At 41.1% G+C, this 25346-nt stretch overlaps 1 protein-coding gene across 1 annotated transcript in view; it reads left to right on the forward strand.

The window, feature by feature from the left end:
* The window catches only part of MICAL2 (microtubule associated monooxygenase, calponin and LIM domain containing 2), a 222435-nt gene that overhangs the window by 179480 nt on the left and 17609 nt on the right, over positions 1–25346 (forward strand). The window contains exons 32-34 of the mRNA XM_060018505.1: positions 4632–4747; positions 8487–8579; positions 11407–11500. Of these exons, the coding sequence (XP_059874488.1) occupies positions 4632–4747; positions 8487–8579; positions 11407–11500 (303 nt within the window). The remainder of the gene's footprint in view (positions 1–4631; positions 4748–8486; positions 8580–11406; positions 11501–25346) is intronic.

The following is a 25346-nucleotide window of genomic DNA, read 5'->3' on the forward strand; positions in this document are numbered from 1 at the left end:
GCTCGCAGTCAGCCAGGAGACCTGGCTGGTAAATAACCGATACACTTACAGCCTGTATTCTGTACTCAAACAACCATTCTGTTTTTCACTTTCAGGGTAGTATTCAATAATCTATCAATACATGAGCTAGTCTACCCTTTGTTATAATTAGGCTTTGTTTTAGAAGATTTTTTCCAACTGTAGGCAATGTAAGTGTTCTGAGCACATTTAGGCATACTAGGCTAAGTTACATTTAGTAAGTTAGGTGTATTAAATGAGTTTTCAACTTACAATATTTTCAACTTAGGATGGGTTTATCGGGATGTAACCCCATTGTAAGCTGAGGAAGATCTGTAGGTATATTTCTTATTATTTCACACTATCTTACATTTAACAGTCAATTGTCTTTTAAAGAAATTAAGAACCACAAAGAAAAATTATTTTATATTTATCATTTCTGAACCTCTTCATTCCATCTGATGTATTCCTTCTGCTACAGAACTTTTTAAGACTTTTTTATATCCATGTCAGCTAACAACAAATTATCCTAACTTCTTTCTCCTAAAAAAAACAATAAAACAAAAAAACCAAAAACCTTTATTTTTGCTTCATTGTTTTTTAAAAAAACAAGGCAGGTAAGGAGAATTTTTTTTAAATATTTATTTATTATTTTATTTATTTATTTTGTCTGTGCTGAGTCTTAGTTGCTGCACATGGGATCTTCATTGAGGCATGCAGATTTCTTAGTTGTGGCCTTTGAACTCTTAGTTGCAGTGTGCATGCGGGATCTAGTTCCCCAACCAGGGATCAAACCTGGGTCCCCTGCATTGGGAGTGTGGAGTCTTACCCACTGGACCACCAGGGAAGCCCCTTTTGCTTCATTTTGAATGGGTCGTTTCACTGGACATAGAATCATAAGTTGACAGATTTTTTTGTTCTTTCAGCATTTTAATGATGTTCTGTTGTCTCTTGGCATGTTTAGGTTCTGACAAGATGTCCATGGACATTCTTATCTTTGTTTCTTTGTATGAAATGTATCATTTTTCTCTGTCTGCTTTTAAGACTTTATCTGTATCTCTGGTTTTTGGCAATTTCATTATCGGGAGGCTTGCTATGATTTTCTTTGTGTTTACCCTGCTTGTGGGTTTTTGAGCTTCTTGAAGCTGTGGATTTACAATTTTCATTAAATTTGCATGATTTTCAGCAATCTTATGTCAACTACGTTTTCTGTTCCTGTCATTCTCCCTCTGTCTCCTGGCACTCCAATCACATGTATTTTAGACCACTTGATATTGTCCCACGGGTCACTGAGGTTCTATTCATTTTTTCAGTCTCTTTTTCTCTGTGCTTCATTTTAGATAGTTTTTATTTTATTGCTATTATTTAATTTCACTGAATATTTTCCTCTGCAGTATTTAGTCTGTTGTTAAACTGATCCAGTGAAATTTTCATTTCAGATTTTGTAGTTTTCATCTTTATAGGTTCCATTTGGTTCTTTTAAAAATATTTTTTGTTTCTGTCCTTATTCTGTTCGTGTTTTCTTTTTAAATTCTTGAGCACATTTAGAATAACTCTTTTTAAATCTTTGTCTGCCAATTTCATCATTTCTGAGTCTGCTTTTATTGACTGATTTTTCTCTTGATTATCAGACTCATTGTCCTGCTTTTCTGTGTATCTAGTAACTGTTTACTGGCTGCTAGATTTTGTAAATATTACATTTTAGAGTGTCTACATTTTGTTTCCTCATTTCAAGAGTGTTATATAGGCATTAAAGAATGTTTGGCAGGCAGTAGAGTAACTTGCAGATCAATTTGTTTCTTACGAGGCTGGTTTTTAAGCTTATTCAGTTATGTCTATAATGACCTTTACCCTAGAGCTAATTTATCCCTGTTACTCAAGTGCGATTCTTCTGTCGTCTCCACTCTAATGCCCCCAACATTTGCTCTACCCTATTTGGGTAAAACTTGAACATTTTCCAGTCTTGTGAAAGCTTTAGAGATTATTTACCCTATAACTTTCCAGCAGTTGTCGGCCCAACCTCGTGCAATTTCTCTCTATGCATCTATAATTTATCATTAAGCAATAGACTCAAGTTGACTTTTTTTTTTCAGTACGCGGGCCTCTCACTGTTGTGGCCTCTCCCGTCGCGGAGCACAGGCTCCGGACGCGCAGGCTCAGTGGCCATGGCTCATGGGCCCAGCCGCTCTGCGGCATGTGGGATCTTCCTGGACCGGGGCACGAACCTGTGTCCCCTGCATCGGCAGGTGGACTCTCAACCACTGCGCCACCAGGGAAGCCCCTCAAGTTGACTTTTATGCTTATTTCTGAGGTCTGTTTTCTACATAGCTCCTTCCTCTCAAGTACTCTTCCCCACATATTCCAACTGCCTCAGCCCACTCAAATGGTGACCTTTGTCTTCTCAACTCAATGAATCTGCTATGCTCTGTTTAGGTTCCTCCTACCTGCACTGTGTTCTGGAAAGTGCCTGTAGGCAGAAAGCTACTGTGATTGTAGGGCTTACCTCATGTAAGCTCTGTTCCCACCTTTATCACAGTTCTGTACTGCCTCTTGTCCAGTGTCTGGAAACAGCTGCTTCATATATTTCATCCTGACTTCTAGTGCTTTGTGGTGGGAGATCAATCCCAGAATCAGTCACTCCATTATAGCCAGAGTAGAACAATGCTGCAAATGTTTTAAGCTTGCAAATGAAAAGTAAGGTAGAATGAATGGTTCTATGATGGAAGAGAGTAAAGGGGAAGAGATTCAGGGGTAACTATTTAACTTTATGTAACTTTGCCAGAAGTTTAAGAAATGCATTATATCTGGGAACATTTTCTCCTCAATTTCAAAATAAAATTCAGTGGAAATATTAAATTTATTTTTGATAGAAAAAGTTTCAAGTTTAGGTTATTATACTTCCTCCATAAAATGACGGTTGATTAGGCAGTTTTACTAATACTGCAGTATTGTTCGTTGGGATCAATGATGACGATGAAGCAATGGCTGCTGCTTCATCGTCTGGGAGAGGCAGCTGATGATGACGACAACATTTATTTAAGCACCTGCAATGAACCAGGCACTGTGTTAGGCTCTTTATATTGATCACGTTTACTCTTCTACAACAGTTCTGCAAGTTAGACATCATGATCCCCAGAAACTGGGGAGGTGAAGTTAGTTCCTCAAGCTCACACACTAAGAAGGGAATACTCAGTGACTAAAGTACTCAGTGGTGATTTAGTGGCTGGGGCTGGGAAACAGTCTCAGCTTCCCACTAACAATGCCTCTACCGTTATTATGCAGCTCCCGATTTTCTCTTCACCTGAGCGTTTGCATCTGGCAAATTAAAGTGGAAAACAGTTAACTCTCTCCCCAGAGAGGCTGTGTTATTATATAGATGTTTTGCATTATTTTGCTTTGAATAACAGCATATATAAATGTGTTCCTGGAAGTTAAAATTACCCTTAATTTTTAAAACTTGGCCTCTCCCACTGGGGTGAATAGTTGAAAATTACGGGGAAGAAAAGGCAGGCTGGAGAGAATGCTAGTCAGCTTGGAATTGCCTCTTCTCCTCCCTCCCCACCCAACACATATTTCTCTTTAGATAGAAGCTGATGCGGCAGAGTAAAGATTAGTAAATCTCCTATCATGGAGTCCTAGCTGGTTCTGATAGCCGGTGTTCAGGGTGCGTTAATCCAGATATTAATCATTAACTCTGCGTCAGGTTGATGTGTAGGGGCAGATGTTCTTGCTGAGAAGAACAAAAGTCTCCTGTGGCACCTGGAACACTTTATCACACGTGGTCCCCAGTCAGATCACAAAGAGATCTGAGCGAACACAGGCACTTTGCTGCCTCTAACCATCTACCTCTTGTTCAGGGGTTGGCATCTCCCCTCGACTTCAGCTCTCCCGTGGGCCCTGAATTGTTGAGCCCTCCCTATCTTAAACCGCCTTTCCTGGCATTTGAATCATCACTTCAATGATGTGATAATATCTGCAAGTTGGGAAAATAAAATTGGCATTTGTTTAGCCATAATTAATGAAATATTTATGTTGCATGAGACTATGTGATAAAACCTTAGGCTTAGAGTCCTTTTGCTTCTGATTACATTTGGGATTTTTTTTTTTCTATGACCAGACATTCTGACGCCAGCCCTTTTACACTGAGCAGATGTCATGTAGTAAAAATGGGTGCCAGATGCTGTGAGCCGCAGAAGGGCGATTTGTTTAAGAGCTGGCTCCGACTTTTTTGCATTCAATTACTCTGCAGAACGAACCTTACACAAGCATTTAGGTAACTCAGCTAACTTCAGACACGAATTTTACTAACAGATTTCATCTCTGAATGCATTCCTAGCAACACACCATATAAATGGTGTTTAAGGAATTAATTGATTTCTGCATAATACCTTTTTTTTTTCCACATGAAAAGAGAGCTGCAAAGCTCTTGGCAGGGACCCAGAAATGTAATTAACGTAGAGGGCCAAATTTTCAGTTGCCCTTAGGTGCTGCCGCCTCACGCTCATGGCAGGTGCAGTGAGGGGAGGGCAGGGAGGAAGAGAATGGGGGTAGCAGGGAGGAAGGAGAGGTGGCTTCGGGTCATGACGCAGGAGAAGAAGCTAGGAGTTCAGTGAGTTCTTCTGTTCCCATTTCAGGTCCCAAGCACGTCCCCATCAGAGCACAGGTGACAGGGACTGCCTCTTCCACCTCTTCCACCACCACCTCCTCTGCAGATGAAGAATTCGATCCTCAGCCTTCCTTGCGGTCAAAGGTAACAACACTTGGCAAACCAAAGGGGGCCTTGGCTTGCGGGGGCCGTTTACCATCCAGATTTCAGACCCAATGTGGGCTCCAGCTGCAGCAGTTTCATTAGGAGGATCACGTTTCATTGCATCTGACAGCAACCGCTCTTTTTACCTGGAACACCCTAAGAATTACCTTTTTATATATTTTTTTTAACTTTTAGGAACTTGCCTTTCTCAGAGATGTCAAAGTGGGAAGGGGGAAAAAACAGACATATTTACTTGAAACCATTTGGTGACTGCAGCTCTTAAAGTGGTGATCCAACAAGCAAACCATCGAAAAAATTAAAACAAGCAGATGTGTATTTCCCGAGGGGTAGCACAGCTTCATTTAAGAAGCACTAGAGGCAGATTGCATGGAAAACGTTATGTTTATTCTAATCAGAAATGCGAAATGAACCATGCAGTTGCATGTAGGCTCTGAGGATCCCCACTGACTAGCCGTGTGCTGGCGGGGGAATGGCAGTTCTTCTCTCTGCTTAATGAACATTCATTTCTGGAGAACCCTTTAAATAACTCCCATACCCATGGATTAAAAAACGCAAACGTCATTGTATGTCTTTAAACGTGTCTGTATGTTACATACACGGAGACACGCATCCCATGACCAAATCCCACCATTGTTTTCTTTATCCTCTGGGGCTGGAAGAGCTGAATGGCTGGACATCATATGCTTCCTGGGCGGACAGAAGCAGTTCACTGCTCTGGCAGTGTTTATTTTTTGGAGCAGTAAGGATCTGCGGAGAAAAAGAGAGAACCAAATTTATTTACTTAAACTCAACTTTTCCATATCTAGCACTAGGAGCTTTGGCATCATCTCAAGTCATTCAGGGGTTCCAGCTCCCCACGGCTCACCTTGGAGCAAGTAAGTCAGGAGGGAGCTGGGACATGCTGGGGAGAGAGAGAATGAGAACAAGAGAATACGTAGAGATTTCTGGTTTCTAACCGTGGGTGGCCATGATTAGTTAGACACTCAGTACCAGTGAATTCTATGTGTCGTGTTGATTTCTGGGATTTCCTTACAGACTCTCTCACCCCCTTGAGTGACCCTGAGTTAATTCTGTATTCAAATGAGGCAGAAGCCCCGGCATCAGCCATTCTGCCACTCATGGGGACCAAAAGAATGGAGTGGCTGAAAGCCATCGAAATGGCAAGACCGTGATACCTAGGGCAAGCCTTGCGAATAGCTCCTTGTCTCCTGCTGGACCAGAACAGAGCCAGTCATCACATTACACATCTGCTGCAGTGTGGTAAACCTTGCCCGCTTCACCTGGCTTCCAACACGCCCACTCTTCAGGCAGGGAAGCTGGCAAAAAGGTTCCTTCTTTATGACTTCCCAAGGGCTCACACTGAAGGAACGAGGGAAGTGTTTTCCCTTCTAGTTTCTTTATCTCTTCTGCCCCATACAGGTGTGTCCCCAGCCACATGGCACAGAGCCCACTCAGCTCAAGTGAACCTTTGCAAAGGAAACTGGAGACAGGATATGCAGCCTCGCCTCTTTGCTTTGCCCCCTCCCCTCAACTTAATGCCTGGATCTGAGAGAGGGAGACAGGCAGCTTGTCTTCAGTCCTGCCAGATTTCTCCCTTTCTCTGTCCTTCATCTTTTTCTTCCTTAGCCCTTAGATGTTTTCCTTTCTTCTCTGCATCGTCATCACCATTACTGAGGATGTGAGAACCGTGCCTGGCGCAGTGTAAGGCTATATGAGCATTTGTTAATAAATCATCCTTCTTTTTTTCTATGTCCACATCTTTTAATAAAAGGCAATAAAGGACTTTCTTTCCCTGTCTAGGTTCTGCTTTGCTGACTCTCGATAAAGCAGTCGGGGTTTGGTAGCTTTGCTGCTGGGAAGTGCTAAGACAGCGCAATGCTGTCAAGGCATCCCTCGCTGAAATTGTTTGAATGGTCTTAATTTAGGGGGAAAGTTTGATATTTCTTTAAAGCAGAGGTCCTTGATGCATCTGCTGGTACAGGAAAGGCAGAATAAACTAGATAGAAATGTGGACACTGGATTCAGGTTACCTGGGCTTAGCTCCTGGCTCTACCAGTTCCTGATTGTGTCATCTTGGGCAAGTTCTTTAACTTCTCTGAGCTTTGATTTCCTTACCTGTGAAATAAGTGTAATTTGTGGAATAAATAAGATGATGCATGTGAAGTAATCAGTACAGTGTCTGGCACACAGCACTCAAAAAATGCTGACAATTATTATGTAGATTAGTATAGTGGAAGCTCAAGAGATATTTGCCAAATACCACCACACCCCTCCCCACCCAGCCTTCCCAGAAAGGTCCTGGCTGCTTAAAGGAGGAGTTCCCTCACCCAAATGGCCTGGGACCTCTGCAGTGGTTGACAGTCAATCTGGAAGTTGTCCTCTAGCAATAGAGATGTGATATAGAATAAGTTTGAGTGCTGAGAGCCAAAATTTCCTTCCAAGGATGAAAGAAAGGATGAAGATCTTTAGGATTCTACATCCTACAGAGAATTTTAGAAAAACCAAGTTTTGTCATTGAGCTAAATGTTTTCACCAATGATCTGTAAACATTCTGAACCCTGAAAGGTAGATGCTTTCCTAAGGAGAGTGATGGAATGGGTGGCAGAACGCCAAGGACCCATAAAGCCCTGGAAAGGCTCTTGCATTTAAGGTAAAATCTCTGACCTCTATTATGGACCTGGAGTCAGGCCTGTTAGGTCTATTCCCCACTTGGGGATTTATAGTCCTTTTAATGGGCAAACATTCAGCTCAACCACAGCTACTGAATGCCCAGGCACCAGGCTAGATGTAACAAGTTTTTAATTCCATATTTATTTCTGCCAGCATTAGAAAGAAGTCTCTCGCATGTTCTCGTTCTCGTCCTAATATAGAAAATTGATGTGTATGCTCTGAGAAGGCAAACATAATAAAACCGGCCCAAGTTGGACATTTATTTTGTATATGTAAGATGTATACACACATACGTTATACATACTACGTACATACACACACATATGAAAAATAGTAGATTTTAGTAAGAAATTATAATCATGCTAATTTGTATAATAATAATATAATGATCATACTGGTAACGGTAAAAATCATAGTATTTACTGAATATCTATCCCATATCTTTTTTAAGTATTCTGCAAAGGACTTGACCCACCTTATCCCATTTAATCCTTATCACATCCCTACAAGGTAGGCATTAAATCATTCTCACTCTGAAGAGGACGCTGAAGTTCAGGAAGTTGTATGACATAGTGAAGCTCACACGGCTCAGCTGGGGTTTGAATGCCAGCTTTGCATGGCTCCTGGGCCCAGTGCTCAAACGTTATTCTCTGCTGCTTCTCCAATCAGAAGAGTCTCCTGAAACTTGCAATATGTGGAGCTGGCCACACCACTACTTCTCCTTTCTCTGCTGTCTAAAACCTGGAAGAGACACCATCAAGATCTGGACCGCTATTTTAAATGCCTCAATTTTGAATGTTCTGTATTCTACTAGCCCAGGCACACAGAGAACCCAGTGGTACTAATGACGTATTTGTACAAAGTGAAGTAGGGAAGGCAATCTTATGCCTAGATACAGAACATTTCCATCACTGCAGAAAGTTCTGTTGACATTGTTGTTCTAGAAGCTAAGCAGTGGTTTGGTTGGAGAGGGCAGAGTCTGTGACAGTATTTTGTACATTTCAATTTCATTTTTCAAGACATATTTTTTTCTTCTTGGTTTTTGTAGGAGAGGAAGACACTAAGAAGAAGAAGGAGGCTAGAAAAAGCAACAAAACAATTGGTTAAGCAAGAAGAATTGAAAAGACTTCACAAAGCTCAGGTCAGAAAACAAACTTGAGCTGAGTGAGTGGGTCTGGGATCCTGGGGATCTGGAGGTGGAAGCCTTTGGAAATCTGTATTGCACTGGGGAAAGATAGGTCTCTCTTCTCTGAGCAACCGGGCTTGTGGCTATTCTAAAGGCTCTGACTCAATCCCTGGTGGGACTCTGGGGCCTGGAGGGCCCAGGTGTTGAGTTGGCCCACTCCCAGCTGCCTCTCCATCTGCAGACGCATGTCCTGCAAAGTGAGCTGGAACAGCAGCCAACACACGGCCTTGGGAACAATCCCAGGCCCTTAATGCCACACACAAGTGGCCTTAGTTTCGTCCTCTGTGAGGACACAACCTTCCCCTGACTTTCTGACAGTGTCTTTGCTGAGCTGACAACTACTGGGGCTGTCTCTATTCCAAGGTTAGTTGAACACACAAGCATCTAGCATTCTGCTACAGATTCCCTGGCCTGATTGTTTACTCCAAACATTTCTGCCCAAGTTGATCTGCCCACCTGCAAAATGAAGCAGAAAGTCAAGGCACACCCCCTCTCCCTGAGGACCCCAAACCTAGCCTTGAGGGACAGTTGGGTTTTAGGACAGAAGGCCTTAAAATGACCACTCATGTTAATGCAGCGTACCGTACATCCCTTCTTCCAGTTGTTCGCTTTATCAGGCCGGGTAGTCCTGTAACTTGTTTCTGACAAAAGCAGGAAGTCACTTACTCCAGCCTCCTTTACTCTTCTCAGTGACTGACTTGGGAGCCACCCCCTTCACCTAGTGGATGGGAAAACTTCCCATAAATTCCCTCTGTCCATTCTCAACTTCTGAAACAGGCTTTCTTGAAACATTTCAACTTTTCCTTCTGAGAACATGAGAAGTCTTTATGAAATGGATTGGCAAACTCAGCAATTTCCCCTCCTTCTATTTTTACTCCAGACAGTAGGCAGTGATAACAGAAGAATTACGATGGCTTTTTGAGGCCTAATCTGCTAGCACCCATACCAGTCCTGTAGAATCTTTGAGATTTTCATCCTTAGTTTCTAAAGAATGACCACCATATCAATCAGCTTGAGCTGCCATAATGACATACCACAGACTGTGTGGCTTAAACCACAGAAATTTATTCTCTCACAGTCCTGGAGGCTGGAAGTCCAAGATCAAGGTGCCTGCAGGATTGGTTTCTGGTAAGGACTCTCTTCCTGGCTTGTAGACAGCTGCCTTCTTGCTGTGTCTTCACGTGACCTTTTTTTCTGTGTGCATTCAGAGAAAGAGAGAGAATTTTGGCATCTTTTCCTTTTCTTATAAGGACACTAGTCCTGTTGGATTAGGGCCCACTGGTATGACCTCACTTAACCTTATTTACCTCCTTAAGGGCCCTATCTCCAAACACAGTCTCTTTAGGGATTAGGACATCAACATATGAATTTGGCGGGGTGGGGGGGGCACTACTCAGTCCATAACAATTATAGAGCCATAATTGCAAAGTAATCAGTAATAAAGTCATTTAAATGTTTCCCTTCCTTTAGCAATTCTACACAGTGCCAGCAAGAGACAGATCTATAAAGATATAATTGTCTTTAAAAGAGAGACAGAGAGGAAGAGGGCATAAAATTACAAGTAGTTTTAGATAGAATTCCCATCTATTTCAGATTTTATGTTTGGGGCTTAAACACTCTCAGCTGAGACAAGAAGCCAGGTGGCTGCTCCGTCCCCACCCCTCCCCACTGCTACCCTTGCTTGGGCCTCTTCACGGGTTGCAGATGCCTCAGCGATTGTACTTTGAATCTAGGGGAGACTTAGAAGGATGTGGAGTTAAGGAGGAAGAGGTGTGAGACAGAGCTAGAGGAAGGTAGGAAAGGAAGAACACACACATTCTACCTGCCCAGACAGCTGCCACTTCCTTGAACACACCTGGTCTGCCAGGTGCAAAGTCTGTTCTGTCAAGAGATGTGCCTTTTGGCAGCATGTGTTTGAAAGCAGAGAAAGTGGGCGGGGATGAACAGAATGTACAGAGGAAAGGTTTCCCCTTCATTTTCCTTCCTAATATACAAGCGAGAAATAGCTGGTAGGGAAAATAAACATGTAAAGGCAAACGCAGTCATGATCCCAAGCCTTGCTAGGTGCCCTGATGGTTAGGTTAAGGTTATGGAGGGGGTGCCTGAATGGGATAAACATTTCTGTCTCGTCTTAATAAACTGCTAGTAATAAGCCACAGTGCACTTCCACAGACAATAAAGAGCCCCCGTGGTGCAGTGAAAGAATAGGTTGCCGATTTGTAGCTGAGGACAAGAGCAGGACAAACCAGGAGAGGGACACCCAGAGCCCCAGGAGCTGGCCCGCGTCTGCTGCTCCAGAACAGTTTCTTGGGAGGTGTCTGCTGGTTCTTCCTGGGAGAAGAAACGTGCCCTGTGTTTGCCCCTGGAGACCCTGTCCTACTCTGGGTAGGGACTGTAGCTCTGATGGCTATGCCATCACCATGGTCAGAGGCCGAGGCTCCGAGGGGTCCAGGAACTACGAGGACCACCCACCCAGTGCAGCAGCCTCTGCCTGAGAGCGTGTCTGTGTGACTGGCCTGGTCAAAGGGGAGTGTTTTCATGTCTCCTTGGGGCAAATTGAGCTTACACACAGACTCCTTGCTTTATGTTTTCATACTTAAAGAAAGGAAATGTCAAGTTCTAGTTATTTTGGGAATTCATGGGTTCTTACCCAGTTAATTGAGGAGGTGGCATCACGAGGGAAAGGGCTTCTTCCTCTTGGAAAGTAGGTGGCAGAATTGGCGCCCTTGCATGACTCTGCACGTTGAAAGTACCTGCGTGACGTATGATCCTGGCATTGCAGGCCATCCAGAGGCAGCTGGAAGAGGTGGAGGAGTGGCAGAGGGCTTCCGAGATCCAGGGCGTGAGGCTAGAGAAGGCGCTGAGAGGAGAAGCAGGTAGGCATCCCTGCGGGCGGATCTGGAGAAGCGGGCTCGGGCCCGTGTCTCTGGTCTGAAAACAGTGCTGGTCTAACCATCTGGGCAAAACAGTGAGACCTTGTCACCCACTGTGGAACTGTCAACACGGACCTGCGGTGCTCAATCCACAACTGCTTCCCACTTTCAAAATCAAACTGGTTGTCCAGTTTGAAATTCCCAGGGCATCAGTCAGCCTGTGGGCCTTGGATTTCTGGTCTGTCCAGTCTCTCTTCTGCTAGTGTGAATGTTCTTTGCAATTCAGGGATTAAGAAAAATTCAGGAGAAACAGTTGGGTGTTCAAGCAATGTTGGTAGTGATTCAAAGCCTGGACTTGGAGTCAAAGTCTTGGTTTCTCCCTTTACCACCTGTAGCTCCCTTTATCAGCTGTAGGGCCTTGGGCCAGTCACGTTCTAAACCTTTATGAACTTTCGTTTTCTCCTCTAAAATGTGGATAATAGTGGTTTCCTATCTTGTAGAGCTGAAATAACGATTAAAGGAGATACATATATACATGATGAAATATATATATGATGAAATTAAATTAACACATTACCTGGCACAAGGCAAAGCAATAAATAATAACTGTTCTACTGGTAGCTTCAGATTCTTAGATGCAAACAGAATTCATCTGGTGAAGGTCTGCTTTGTATTGGACATTAAGACAGTAGGTCTCTAACGATAAGTATGACATTTCCTGCCTTTGAGAAGTTTATGGTCCATTGAGGGACACAGACATGTGAATAAACCACAACACAGGGGGACGAGGGCTGTGATGGGAACAAGCATTAGGGTGGAATGAGGACGGAATCATGAGGTTCCTAACTGATCTCGATGGGGAAAGGGGGTGGTCAGGCTAATCACCTGGAGGGGGTGATCTGTTAAGACAAGAACTGGAGAAGGAACAGGAGGTTACCAGGGAGGTGAGGAGACCATTCTGGCAGAGGGAAGAGCACCTGCAAAGACCAAAAGTAAAAAGACGTGAAATGCCATAACGAATAAGGAACCAGCAGAGAGTTTTGAGTGAGGAATGAAACTGAAAGAAATCTATGTGTTTGTGGAAACCATCCAGCAGTGATGTTGCTAGTGAATTGGGGTCAATGGGGGTATTGTCTCTTTTATAAAATTGAAGCCCAGTTGATTTACAATATTGTGTTAGTTTCAGGTATACAGCAAAGAGATTCAGTGATATATATATATGTGTGTATATTGGGGGTATTGTCTCTTTAATTTCTGATGTGATGTCTTTAGCCTTTTGTATTTGGGATATAAAATGTGAGAAAGCAGACCCTGAAAACACATATCTCTGTGTGTGGTCACGTAAACAACATAGGGAAAGGTTAGGGCTTCAGTTCTCTTAAAAGTTCAGTTATTCGAGAATAATGGTAACAGCAGGGGCAGACCCAGATTTTGTGAGGCCCGAAGCTCATACAAAGTCATGCAGGCAAACCTGTGGGGCAGCTCCCAGAGCCCTGCAAGGGCCGGTCCACGTGAGAGGCCCTGTGGTTTCAGCTTCTGTAGCTGTGTAGTTGTTGTCTCTCTGGAAACATCGGAGTCTGACTTTACCCCTCTGTGCCTCAGCTTCTGTGTTTCTGAAGTGGGAGTGATAATTATACTTGTTCCTTGGATTTGTGGTGAGGATTGGCTAAAACAATGTATGTGGGAGCCCTAGCACAGTGCCTGGCATGGGAGAGAATGTTAATAAATATTTGTTCCTTTTCTTACAATACTCGGTGTATTTCCTTGCAAAGAGAACCCAAATCCACCCATCAGAAGTAGGGTTCTTAACAAAAGTGGTAGCTGTTTCTCACTGCTTGGAGTCCCTGCCTACCTGTACAGCCATTGTCAGGGCTTTCAACACAATGAAATGTTTGGTCATATTCCCAATCAAGAAGGCTTGGCACTTGTCTTTAGGAGTCCGCTGACTTCAGTGAGAGCCTTAGAAGTGAAAAGGATAAACCAGCAAAGCTAGGACATGTTTCATTTTGCTGGGGAGGCAGTATGGCATGGTAGGGTTAGTAAAATTGTAAGCGTCAAGGAGCCCTGTGTTCAAATTCTGTTCCACTGCATTTAGGCTGTGTGGTTTTGGGAGAATCCCTTAACCTCTCTGCTCCCAGATTCCTTATGTGAAAAATGGAGCTCCTAATCCTCACATTACCAGGTCATTTTGAGAATTAAGTGTATTGGTGGACCAAGAGTCTCCCAAGAGTGCCTACCACACTGTAGGCATTTAATAAACGGCTACTGGTACTATTTTACAAAATGTTAAATATCCATTCACACTTTTTAAAGAATTGACTCTCTGATGTTTATTGCTTGAAATGTAAAGTCTGGAAACCAAATTTTTAAAGCTTCTGAAAATCTCCCTCACCCTCAGTATAAAAAAAGGCTATTTGCAGTTATCAGCTAAAGAAACTCGGCCAGCTTATGGTGTTTTCAAAGGTGTATTTGCCTGGCCAGAAGATGGATTCTGTTCATTCCCTCTGTATCCTTGGTAATGTAGTTCCCCTGTTAAGTTTATGGGCCTTTTTCTCCTTGATTGTCCTTATGTGGGTGACAGATGCAGATTAACAAGGGGCAGGAGACTGAAAGAGTCAAGTCACAGAGGGCGGCCCCAAAGGAAACCAAACAGAAGATTTGCAAACCAGGCATTGAAATTAATACACTCGAACTTGTAATAACATTTGTGCAATAATAATATTCCTTTGCGGTTTAATATCCTACTCAGCCCCTTTAAGAGCTTGCCCTGGTGCTTAATGAATGACCGATGCTTATTAGGTTAAGTTGTATTTGAGCTGGCCTGGGCTGCTCTGGTTCAAGTGATTTAATGGGAATTATTTAATAAGTATTATTAGGATAATTAGAAAATGATCACAGTTAGGCAATAATATTGAACTATAAAGGTTGTGAATAACCAGATTTAGAGACAGGCCTGAAAACGTGAGTCGTCTGCGACAGTTATACAAGTCTCCTCTGATAATGATGTGCGCCAGCCTGAAAGGGTCTTTTGTTCCTAGGAGTTATTCATTAGGCGAGCATTGAATTAGAGGAACACGCGGGGGTGCAGGACGGAGGGCAGTGATGGCTGATGAGCAAAATGAGGCTTTGATGAGCTCCCAATTGTCGTGACAACAATTCCTGCTTTCTCTTTTTCCAACAGTCAGAAATAAGCTCTCTCACCCCCAGGAAGGGTTTTTCCCCGTTTTGTCAAGGCAAGGGAAACAAAGAAAAACAAAAGTCCAACAACCCATCCCAGATGACAAGTCATTATGTTCTGTAGGGTGTGTGTGTGTGTGTGTGTGTGTGTGTGTGTGTGTGTGTGTGTGTATGTGTGTGTGTGAGAGAGAGATGGATGTCCTTGACAAAGGAAATGGATTCTCCTGGTGGTCCTAGCTGCCCAGAGTAAAGGACCATGATATGCAGCGGCCTGATTGCTCTGAGCCTCACCGTCTATGAAGAGGTCAAGTCGAGCTTTGCAGCCACTTAGACTCTTCTTGGTTACCTTCTAGTTTTGTTGGTTGTCAGTGTAGTGGTCAGTGTTATGTGCGATGGAACACCACAGTTTAGCAAGAGACCACCATTCAAATTTAGTAGATAACGGAATCTGTGCTTGCTTTCAATACCTGGAGACAGGTAAAATCTGGTGAAAACTGAGATCAGCTTTGAGGGAGAACAGATTAGTCCCCAGGGGAATGTAACGGAATATTCCTCCCTTACAGCTTTACCAACTTTGAGGATGGTTTACCAGTTGACTGCCTGCATCCCTGCATTGAGCTTCTTGCTTTTTTGTTTTAGAGCCCGATGGCTTTTCCTTCACACAGATAAGGGGTTTACAAAGAAATAGCAGGGTGTCTGAGGCTGCCAGCAGGTGGCAGCAGGAGCACACATTATGACAAAAGAAATTGCAATGAACTAGGCAGGAAGAGGGAAGTAGTTTGGCTTACACTCTGTGGTTTTTATCTTGACTGCTGCTGAGGAACAGAAGAAAAAATAATTTCCTGGATAATAAAGCAACAAGGTGCCGTGAAAATAACACAGATATTAGAATCAGACACTCCTGAGTTTGAATCCTGATGCCATTCGTAGACAAAGACTCTGAAGTTGGTAGCTAAGCAACCAAGGAATTTGGATGGATTTGCTACACTCTATGTGCTGAAAGTAAACAGTGATATTCAGTGCATCAGAGCAAGGGAGTTTTTACTCACAACACAGCAAACAGCAGGAGCAGCAGTGTGGTACAGGTTGCCCTGTATCTAAGTGCCAGGGTGTAGCCTGGTAGGCCCTGATGACAGCTGTGCACACAGTCGATTGTGCCAGAGTAGGGGAACTCAGCAGCTTTTATGGCAAGCAGTAAATAAGCCAGCCCCCTCTCCCAGGAAGCAAGTAGTCTACTTGGCTGGCTGCAGGAGTGGCTCAGGGACACAGGATGGTTAGGCCTCGCTATTTGGCACACTCAGCAAAGACATGCAGGGATGCTCAAGGTTTATGTCAGATGACCTCACTCAACAAATGTCAATAATCCATTTATTATGTATTTACCTCTGTTTTTAGCCTCAGTAGCCACCTGGTCGAGCAGTGGCCTTATAACAGAGATGGGCCCAGTGAGGGCGAGACTAAGATTCTCTTCCTGAAGAAGCCTTGGGTCCTCTCTCCATTGCATGGATTCTAGGGTCATTGAGGCTTCAAAGCTGTGTGCCCTAGACAATTGCTTTACACAAAAAAATTCCCATGACAGCAGCAAGAAATATGTTTTATATCACAAGTTAGTACATATAAATATATAATTGAATAAAATGTTTCAAGAGATAATATTGAATTTTGCTACATATAAAAGACTACTACTTTCTATTCTGTCTCATTTTTAGTGCTTGTTGTGACCCATAAAATTAATTTTGTAACCCTCGGTTTTAAAAAACACTGTCGTAATAATTTTACCTGAAAAAAATATTTTAAACTAAATACCCAACCCAACTGGCCGTCTCATCCAAGGTTACAGAATGTGATTCCTAAGAAGTGTGGAGCAGTGGAATGGTGGACTAAATACTATAAAAGCCCATTCACTGCAACAAGATACTTTTGAAAACATTGCTAGGCTCTTAAGTAAGTGAGAGAAATCTCTCAGGGCCAAAAAAGAGAGAGAAAAGAAGGTATGCTGAAGCCTACATGTTCCAGGAGGGAAGCAAACACAAAAACAGAAATCCAGTGCTGCCTTGGGTCTAACAAAAAGTAGGGGAGCTAACCTTGAGATTCCCATATTAAGCCAGGTCTCTAGCACTCCAAAACCAATTATAGATCCTATATGGAAGAAACCATGCCTCAGTTTAGGCTCTCAGGATTCAGACAGATTAAGTTCAGTAAACCATGAGCTTATAATAATAATTTTAAAAATCACCCAAAACACAAGGAAGTGAGCCACTAAGAATGAGGTTCAAGCAAAATCAACAAATTTAAATGGCCAAGAACTTCAACTATAATTATCAAATACAGAATACACTATGTCTCTGTGGGAAACATTTAAAGAAATAGAAGATTACATACAAAAATTAGCAAGCAGAAAAATAAAAGTGAACAGGCAACACCACCTTAACCTTAACCAATCATAACCATAATCAAACTAACATCATGAGCTTCCTGCTGTGATGTACTAAGAAAGATACATGTTCACTTATGCAGCACCTTAGCCAGAAACGCTTACCTTGAATTTAACCATAAAAATACAATCAGGCAAATTCAAATTGAGAGACAATCTGCAAAATAAGTGAGAAAAGTCAATGTCATTTAAAAAAAAGGGAAGGAGGAATCTAGGGAACTGTTCTAGATGAAAAGAGACTAAAGAAACAACTAAATATAATGCTTAATCCTTTAGATTTAAATTTTTTCAAATAAAAACTAATGATCGGAGATTTATTTTAAATAATAATCAAATAAATAGAGAGTTTAGAACTGAAAACTATATTCATTGAAGCTAAAACTTCAGCAAATACACTAAACAGTAGCTTAGACACAGCAGAAGAGAGAATTAGTGAATTGGACAATGTATCTCAAGAAATCAACCGTAAAGTAGCACATGAATAGAAGGAGATGGAAAGAAGGAAAGAGTAGCTTATAGACATAGAGGATAGAATGAGAAGGTCTGGTGTATGTTTAATTGAAGTCTCAGAAGGAGAGAATAGAGAAAATTAAGGTTGAGTATTATTTGAAGAGATAATGGTTGAGATAATGGTTGAGGTACTGAGCAAAGCATTTAGAACAGGGTCTGGCACCAAATCCATGGTTTATAAGTGCTAGCTTTATTTTTTCCAAAGTGGATGAAAGGCATAAATCTACAGATACATGGAGCCCGAGATAGAGAAATCAGGATAAATTTAAAATAATCCACACTTACCTAGGCACAATGATGTGAAAATGTAGGATACCAAAGACAGATATTAAAATGGATAAAGAGAAAAAATAATTCACTTAAAAAAGGAACAAATTTTTTACTAACAGCTCTCTTAACAGCAATAATGGATGTTAGAAGACAGTGGAATAATAATTTCAAAAGGCTGAAAAAAAAAAAAACCCTTCAAGCTAGAATAGTACACCCAGAAAAACTACATTTAGAGAGCAAGTGCACAATAAAGAAACATTCAGTTTAAAAAAAAAATTTAACTATCTACAAACAAAATTCTAGCAAATATGCTTAAAGGGAAAAAAATAGATAAACGTAGGAGGACAATCTGAAATAGTCAAGAAGAAATGGTGAATGTAAAAAATAATAGACATGTAAGTAAAACAAATAAACATTGTCAGTATAAAATAATATGGATTTTTTTTCAAAGATAGAACTAAAATACCAGACTAAAATGGACATAAGTTGGGAGTTGAATGATTAGAAGTGAAGTGTTCCAGGGTCCTTATGTTGTCTAAAAGGAGTCTAAAATACTGATTAAGTTGACTTTGTTAGGGTATTAAAAATTACCTATTTAAAATTTAAGTGTAATTATGAAAAGAATAGAAAAAAAATGTATAACTTCAAATCAGCTAGGGAGGGCTTCCCTGGTGGCACAGTGGTTGAGAGTCCACCTGCCGATGCAGGGGACATGGGTTTGTGCCCCGGTCTGGGAGGATCCCACATGCCGCAGAGCGGCTGGGCCTGTGAGCCATGGCCACTGAGCCTGCACATCTGGAGCCTGTGCTCCGCAATGGGAGAGGCCACAACAGTGAGAGGCCCGTGTACCGCAAAAAAAAAAAAAAAAAAAAAAATCAGCTAGGGAAAACAAAGGGAGAAAAAATAAGAAAAAATAATCAACCAAACAAAACCCCCCACTCAATTCTAAATAGAAGTTTAAAAGCATTTTAAAAAAGATAAAAAGCACAAAGAAAGATGGTAGAAACAAATCTAAATATCTCAATAATAGTAGTGAAAGTTAACAAACAATACCCAATTATATGCTATTTAGCAGGCACATATAAAACATAACTAAATACAAGGTTTAAAGTAAAAAAAAAAATTGGCAAGTATATACTAGCTAAATAAAGCTAGGGTAATTAAAAGCAGATACCTTTAATACCAAAATCATGATTAGCAATAAACAGGGTCACTACATAATTTTAAAATGATCAGCTCACCAAGAGGATATGACAGTTTTAAATGTTGTATGTATTAACTGTAATAGGCTCAAAATACATAAAACAAAAAAATGATAAAACGTCAGGGAGAAATATCTACTATCATGGCAGGAGATTTTAGTACATCTCTCAATTAATGAGAGTCAAACAAAACATTACTATAAATTTGAACATTGCACTTAATAACTTTAATTTAATGGACATGCACCCCCAAATTAGAGAATGTATATTTTTTTCAAGTTTACATGATGATTTACAAAACTTGACCATATTAGTTCATAAAGTAAATCTCAGAGAAGCCATATTATACAGGCCACATTCTATACTACAATGTAATTAACTTAGAAATCAGTAACCAAAATGTATTTTTTAAAAACATGCATTTGGAAAGTAAAAATATACATTTCTCATGGATCAAAAAAACATCAAATTGATATTTTAAAAAATACTTGGAAATTTAAAATGTACTAAATATGAAAAGGAAAACCATAGATCAAAACTCATGAGATGCAATGAAAATGGTCCTTAGAGGTATCTCCTTAAATACTGTTATTAGGAAAGAAGAAAGGCTTAAAATTAATGAGCTTAGTGTCCAACTTCATTTAGAAAATGAAAAACAAAATAAACCTAAAGAAAGAAGATAATAAATATATGAGCAGATATAAATAAAATAGAGAATAAAGATAAAACAGAGAGGATCAAGCAAGCCAAATGTTGGTTCACTGGAAAAGTTAATAAAAGACTAAAGCCTATCCTCTTAAATTGGTTTTTTAAAGTAAGAGAGAAGAAATAAATTAGGAATGAAAAGGGCAGACACAACCACAGATATAACAAAGATTCAAAAAGATAAAAGAATATAATGAACATTTAATCCAATTAATTTTAAAATTTGGCAATCTAAGGGTGACTTAACAATCATCATGTTAACAAACTAAAAGGGAAAACCACATGGGCTTTTCAATAGAAGAAGAAAATATCATTTGACAAAATTCAATACTCATTTAGGATAAAAACTCTTACCAAGAAAAGAACTTTTTATTTTACCTTCTTGAAGCTTAATTTTTTTTTATTATATAAGTTTTGGTGTACAGCATTATATTTGATATCTGTATACACTATAGAGTTGTTACCACCACAAGTCTAGTTACCACCCATCACCATACAGTTGATTCCCTTCACCCATTTCACCCACCCCCTAACCCCTTCCTCTCAGAAAACGCTACTCTGATCTCTGTATCTATGACCTTGTTTTTGTTTTATTTTGTTTGTTCTTTTTTTTTTTAATTCCACATATGAGTGAAATCATATGGTGTTTATCCTTCTCTGTGTGATCTTATTTCACTTAGCATAATACCTTCAAGGTCTATCCGTGTTGTCACAAACAGCAGGATTTCATTCTTCTTTTGGCCAAGTAATATTCCATTGTGTACATATACCACATTTTCTTTATGCATTCATCTATTAGTGGACACTTAGGTTGTTTCCATATCTTGTCTATTGTAGATAATGCGGCAATGAACATAAGGCTGCATATATCTTTTCAATTTGGTGTTTTTGTGTTCTTAGGATAAATACCCAGAAGTAAAATTGCTGGGTCAGAACTTTCTTAATTTGAAGGGTATCTTCCAAAACCCTGTAGCAAATACCATTGTTTAATGGTAAAACATCAGAAGCATTTCTTTTAAAATCTGTGAAAAAAGAGGATGCCTGCCATCACCTCTTCTATTCAATATTGCACAGGAGACCCTAACCAGTACAGTAAGACAAGGATAAAATGGCACAAGGTTTGGAAAGGAAGAAACAAACTTTTGTCATTTCCAGATGATAGAATTAACCACATGGAAACCCAAAGGAATGTACAGATAATTTTTTTAAATAATAAGAGCCTATATCATGTAATTGGAAATAAGATCAAAGTAGAAAAATCAATTGCATTTCCATATCTCAGCATTGGTTTCTAAAAAATGACATAACAAAGAAGATATTGCTTACATTAACATAAAAACAGGAGGTACCTAGGAATAAATCTAACAAAAAAAATGTGCACAACCTTTATGGAGCCAACTTTAATACTTTACTGAAAGCCACCAAAACACCCAAACATGAGACTCCCCTTGTGGTCCAGTGGTTGGGACTCCACACTTCCACTGCAGGGGGCGCGGGTTCGATCCCTGGTCAGGGAACTAAGGTCCAGCATGCTGCATGGCGTGGCCAAAACGTTAAAAAACAAACAAACAAAAACCCAAACATAATCTTACATATATGAAAACTTGATATAAGCCAGCAGTATCACTGCAGTTCACAGAAAGTAAGTGATTCTGGGACAACTGGTTTTCCATATAGGAAAGAAATAAAATTGAACCTTATCTTTAACCATATAATTTGGAAAATATATTTGCAACAAATGTAATCAATGTCATAAAAATTAAAGACTTGACTTCCCTGGTGGCGCAGTGGTTGAGAGTCCGCCTGCCGATGCAGGGGACACGAGTTCGTACCCTGGTCTGGGAAGATCCCACATGCCGCGGAGCGGCTGGGCCCGTGAGCCATGGCCGCTGAGCCTGCGCGTCCAGAGCCTGTGCTCCTCAACGGAAGAGGCCACAGCAGTGAGAGGCCTGCATACCGCAAAAAAAAAAAAAAAAAATTAAAGACTTTAATATGAAAATGGCACTTGAAAAGTTAAGAATCTTTTTGACCTCAATTTGGTAGTCTATAGACCCCATAAAGGAAAGGAAAAGATAAGCCACTAATTTGGAAAATACATTCGTAACAAATATAACCAAAAAAGAAAAGCCACTAATTTGGAAAATATATTTGCAACAAATATAACAAATTTTCAGTATTCCAGAATATGTAAAGAATTCTTAAAGATCAATGAGACAGGCAAATAACTCCATATAAAAATAGACAAATGGCATAAATATACATTTCACAGAAGAATACTCATTAGTAATTAGGAAAATGCAAATTAAGACTACAGTGAGAAACTATTTTAAACCATTTAATTGCCAAAACTTATAAAATCTAATACTAAGTATTTGGCAAGGGTGAGGAACAAAGGGAGCTCTTATTCAATGTTAGTGGGAGTGTAAACAGCCACAACGCTTTGGAAAACAATTTGGCTTTATGCTGTAAAGCTGAACGTTCGCATACCTACTGCTCAAGAATTTCATTCCTAAGTATATATTCCAGAGAAACTCTTGCCCACAAGGATCAGAAGACATATACAAGAATGTTTATAGCAGCATCATTCATAGTAGCAAACCGCTAAGAACAACCTAGATATCCATTAACAGGAAAATGGATAAATTGTAGAACAGTTAACTGTGGCACACACAACTGACTATTACATATACAGCAGTGAAAATGAATAAGCAGCATAGAGGCATTTTAGAAACATATAGAAAGGATTTAAAACGAGCAAGTTGCAGAGACCACATATAGTATGCTATCATTTCAATAAAATTCAAAGCAAGAAAAACTTTATGATGAATAGATATGTAGCTAAAAGCAAAACAAAACAAAAAGCTGTTTAATAAAGGAAGGACTAGAATTTTTGTTTTTCAGCTGCAGCCTCTGGCTCCCAGAATGGGGTCATGAGCTACCTTCCAGCATCCTGGCTTTGCCAAGACTGAATCAGGCCAGACCCCCAGTGCAGCTTTCTAAATTATCACCATCATGTGTAAGGAGCCTGTGGGAAGTCAACATACCCAGAGCACTGGGTACAGAAGGCCTGGTTAGAGATTTAAATGAAATAGGCCCGTGGATGAGCACAGGATCTAAGAGCCGACCAGAGGCCAGAGAACAAGAGGCAGGGGCTGAAACCCAGCCAGTCTGAGGGAGATGCTTGCACACTGCTACTGAGGATCCTGGCTGTAATCACTCTACTGCCGGTTCATGCTCCAGAACATCACTGAGGGTGTTGAGGGCATTGAGAGAATTGCAGCAAAAACCAAATTAGGACTTCTCATAGATTCTAAGGGGGCAGGAAATCATGTCTAAAGAATTAGATAGTTGTGAACCAGAGAGCAACACAAGACCCAACATGGAAAAACAACACACCAGTACACAATCAGAGAAGCATTCAGCGTTACCGACAAAAGGAAATGGTTAAAAAGCCACGACTTTAAAGAACGGATTGTTCATTTAGTCTGTTATTGGCCATTGAGAACAAAGTTATGGACCATTAAGTGCCATTCCCTCTAATGTAAGCAGGGACTAAGTGCTGTCAGGCTAGGTGATTTGAACTTGATTATGGGGGTTATAGAAGAATTTCAGTAGGGAGTGACAACGTTTGCTTTGCTTTTTTGAGAGCTCACTTAGGGACAAGTGGGTTGATTTACATGACTCCATTAATAACAAGTTTTTTGTTTGTTTGTTTGTTTGTTTGCGGTATGTGGGCCTCTCACTGTTGTGGCCTCTTCCGTTGCGGAGCACAGGCTCCGGACACACAGGCTCAGCGGCCATGGCTCACGGGCCCAGCCGCTCCGCGGCATGTGGGATCTTTGCGGACCGGGGCACGAACCCGTGTCCCCTGCATCGGCAGGCGGACTCCCAACCACTGCGCCACCAGGGAAGCCGTAACAAGTTGTTTTGTGTTGAGTTTTGACTACTTTATTTCACTTAAGCAAGTGGAATCCTTGCATTTTGCCTAGGAAAGAACATGATGTGAGGGCACAGGAGCAAAGGAAGAACCAGTCGACTGTGGTCACAAGCAGGGGTGGCAGCGAGGGTTAGGTAACTGGGCTATTCTGTTCACAGCCAGAGGCTGCTCGCTTCTGGCCGTGCCATTCTAGCTGCATCCTGGTTCCCAGATGTAGCAGTCACATCCCTGCCCTGGAAGGGCTTGCAGCTCACCAGCAGCCATGGGACCAGCTGGAGACATGGTTGAGTACACAGTCTGTGTAGGCACAGAGTCTCTAGTCTTCTTCCCAAGCAAGTGCTGATGATCCAGCCAGCCATGTGACCCTTCCGTTTACATGGAGACAAAAAATATATATAATTATTTAAGAGCTTTTATTAATCTCAAGTGAAGTTACCAGATAAAGTTTAGCCATATGTAACCAAGTCGGGGATTACACTCTAGTTGAGGTTTAAAGATATACAGCAAATACTCCACATGGAACTATAGAACTTGACACTGGAAGAAACAACAGCGTGGTAATGACAATGGTAACAGTTTATTGAATGTTTACTATGTACCAGGCACCATGCTCAGCATTTTGCACGCATCATCTCACTTAATCTTCATAACCGATTTAGGAGGCAGCGACTATGATCACCCCCATTTTTCAAGAGAGGAGACTGAGGCAGAGAGATGTGAGGTTACTTGATCAAGGTCACACATTTGTAAGTGGGAGAGAAGGTCTGATCGATCTCAAAGCCCATGCCCACTGCCACTACACTCTACTGCATCTGCGGTGAGGGGCAATGCTGCTTGAGACTTCAGTAGGACCTGCAAGGAAGCTCTCTGGTGGGTAGCAGTGAGGTGATGGAAATCTCAGTACATTGCTGAGGTTGAGAGCAAGGCAAGCCTGGGAGAGGCACAAGCTGCCTGCATCCAATGCTTTGGGAAAGCAGATTCCCTAGAAATCTGCACTTGATTCCATGTTCAGAGATCCCCAAAAGTGATTTTGACTACTGAGGAAAGGAAGAGTCTAAAAAATAAACTGTAGGCTATAAAGTTGAAAATTATTCCACTCAAAAAAGTAAATTAAATTGATTGATTCAGTTCAACCTGTGTTTGTTGAGTACAGCATCAATACAAATCAATGAGGCTGCACAGGGAACTCTCTGAGGGACCAGATTTTAGAAGGACACACAAGAAAGATTGAAGAAGGGACATGCAAGGCAGGATAAAAGTCTGGCTTGAACCTGTAGGTATAATGTAGCAAAGAGGCTGAGTCTGAAAAGCAACAACAAAAAATACTCTAAAGACGGCAAAACAGTGCTGTTTCTTTTGGATTAAAAACAAGGCAAGGATAGACCCAGCACTGAAGCAGATGGTGTAATATTACATGATTGGGGAGAGGCAGGGTTTTCTACTCTCCGCTTTTGTTTTCTTAATGAAGGAAAATGGTCCTCAATCTAGAAACGTTAAGCAAATATCTAGATGAGGAAATTGAATCTGGATAGGTGAGAAAAATGGGAGAGCAATGAATTCAGGTTTCTGAGCCCGGGTGAAAGATGATACGTACATACAGAGAGTAGTGTCTTT

This window comes from Delphinus delphis, chromosome 8 (assembly GCF_949987515.2).
Source record: "Delphinus delphis chromosome 8, mDelDel1.2, whole genome shotgun sequence".
Lineage (NCBI taxonomy): Eukaryota > Metazoa > Chordata > Mammalia > Artiodactyla > Delphinidae > Delphinus > Delphinus delphis.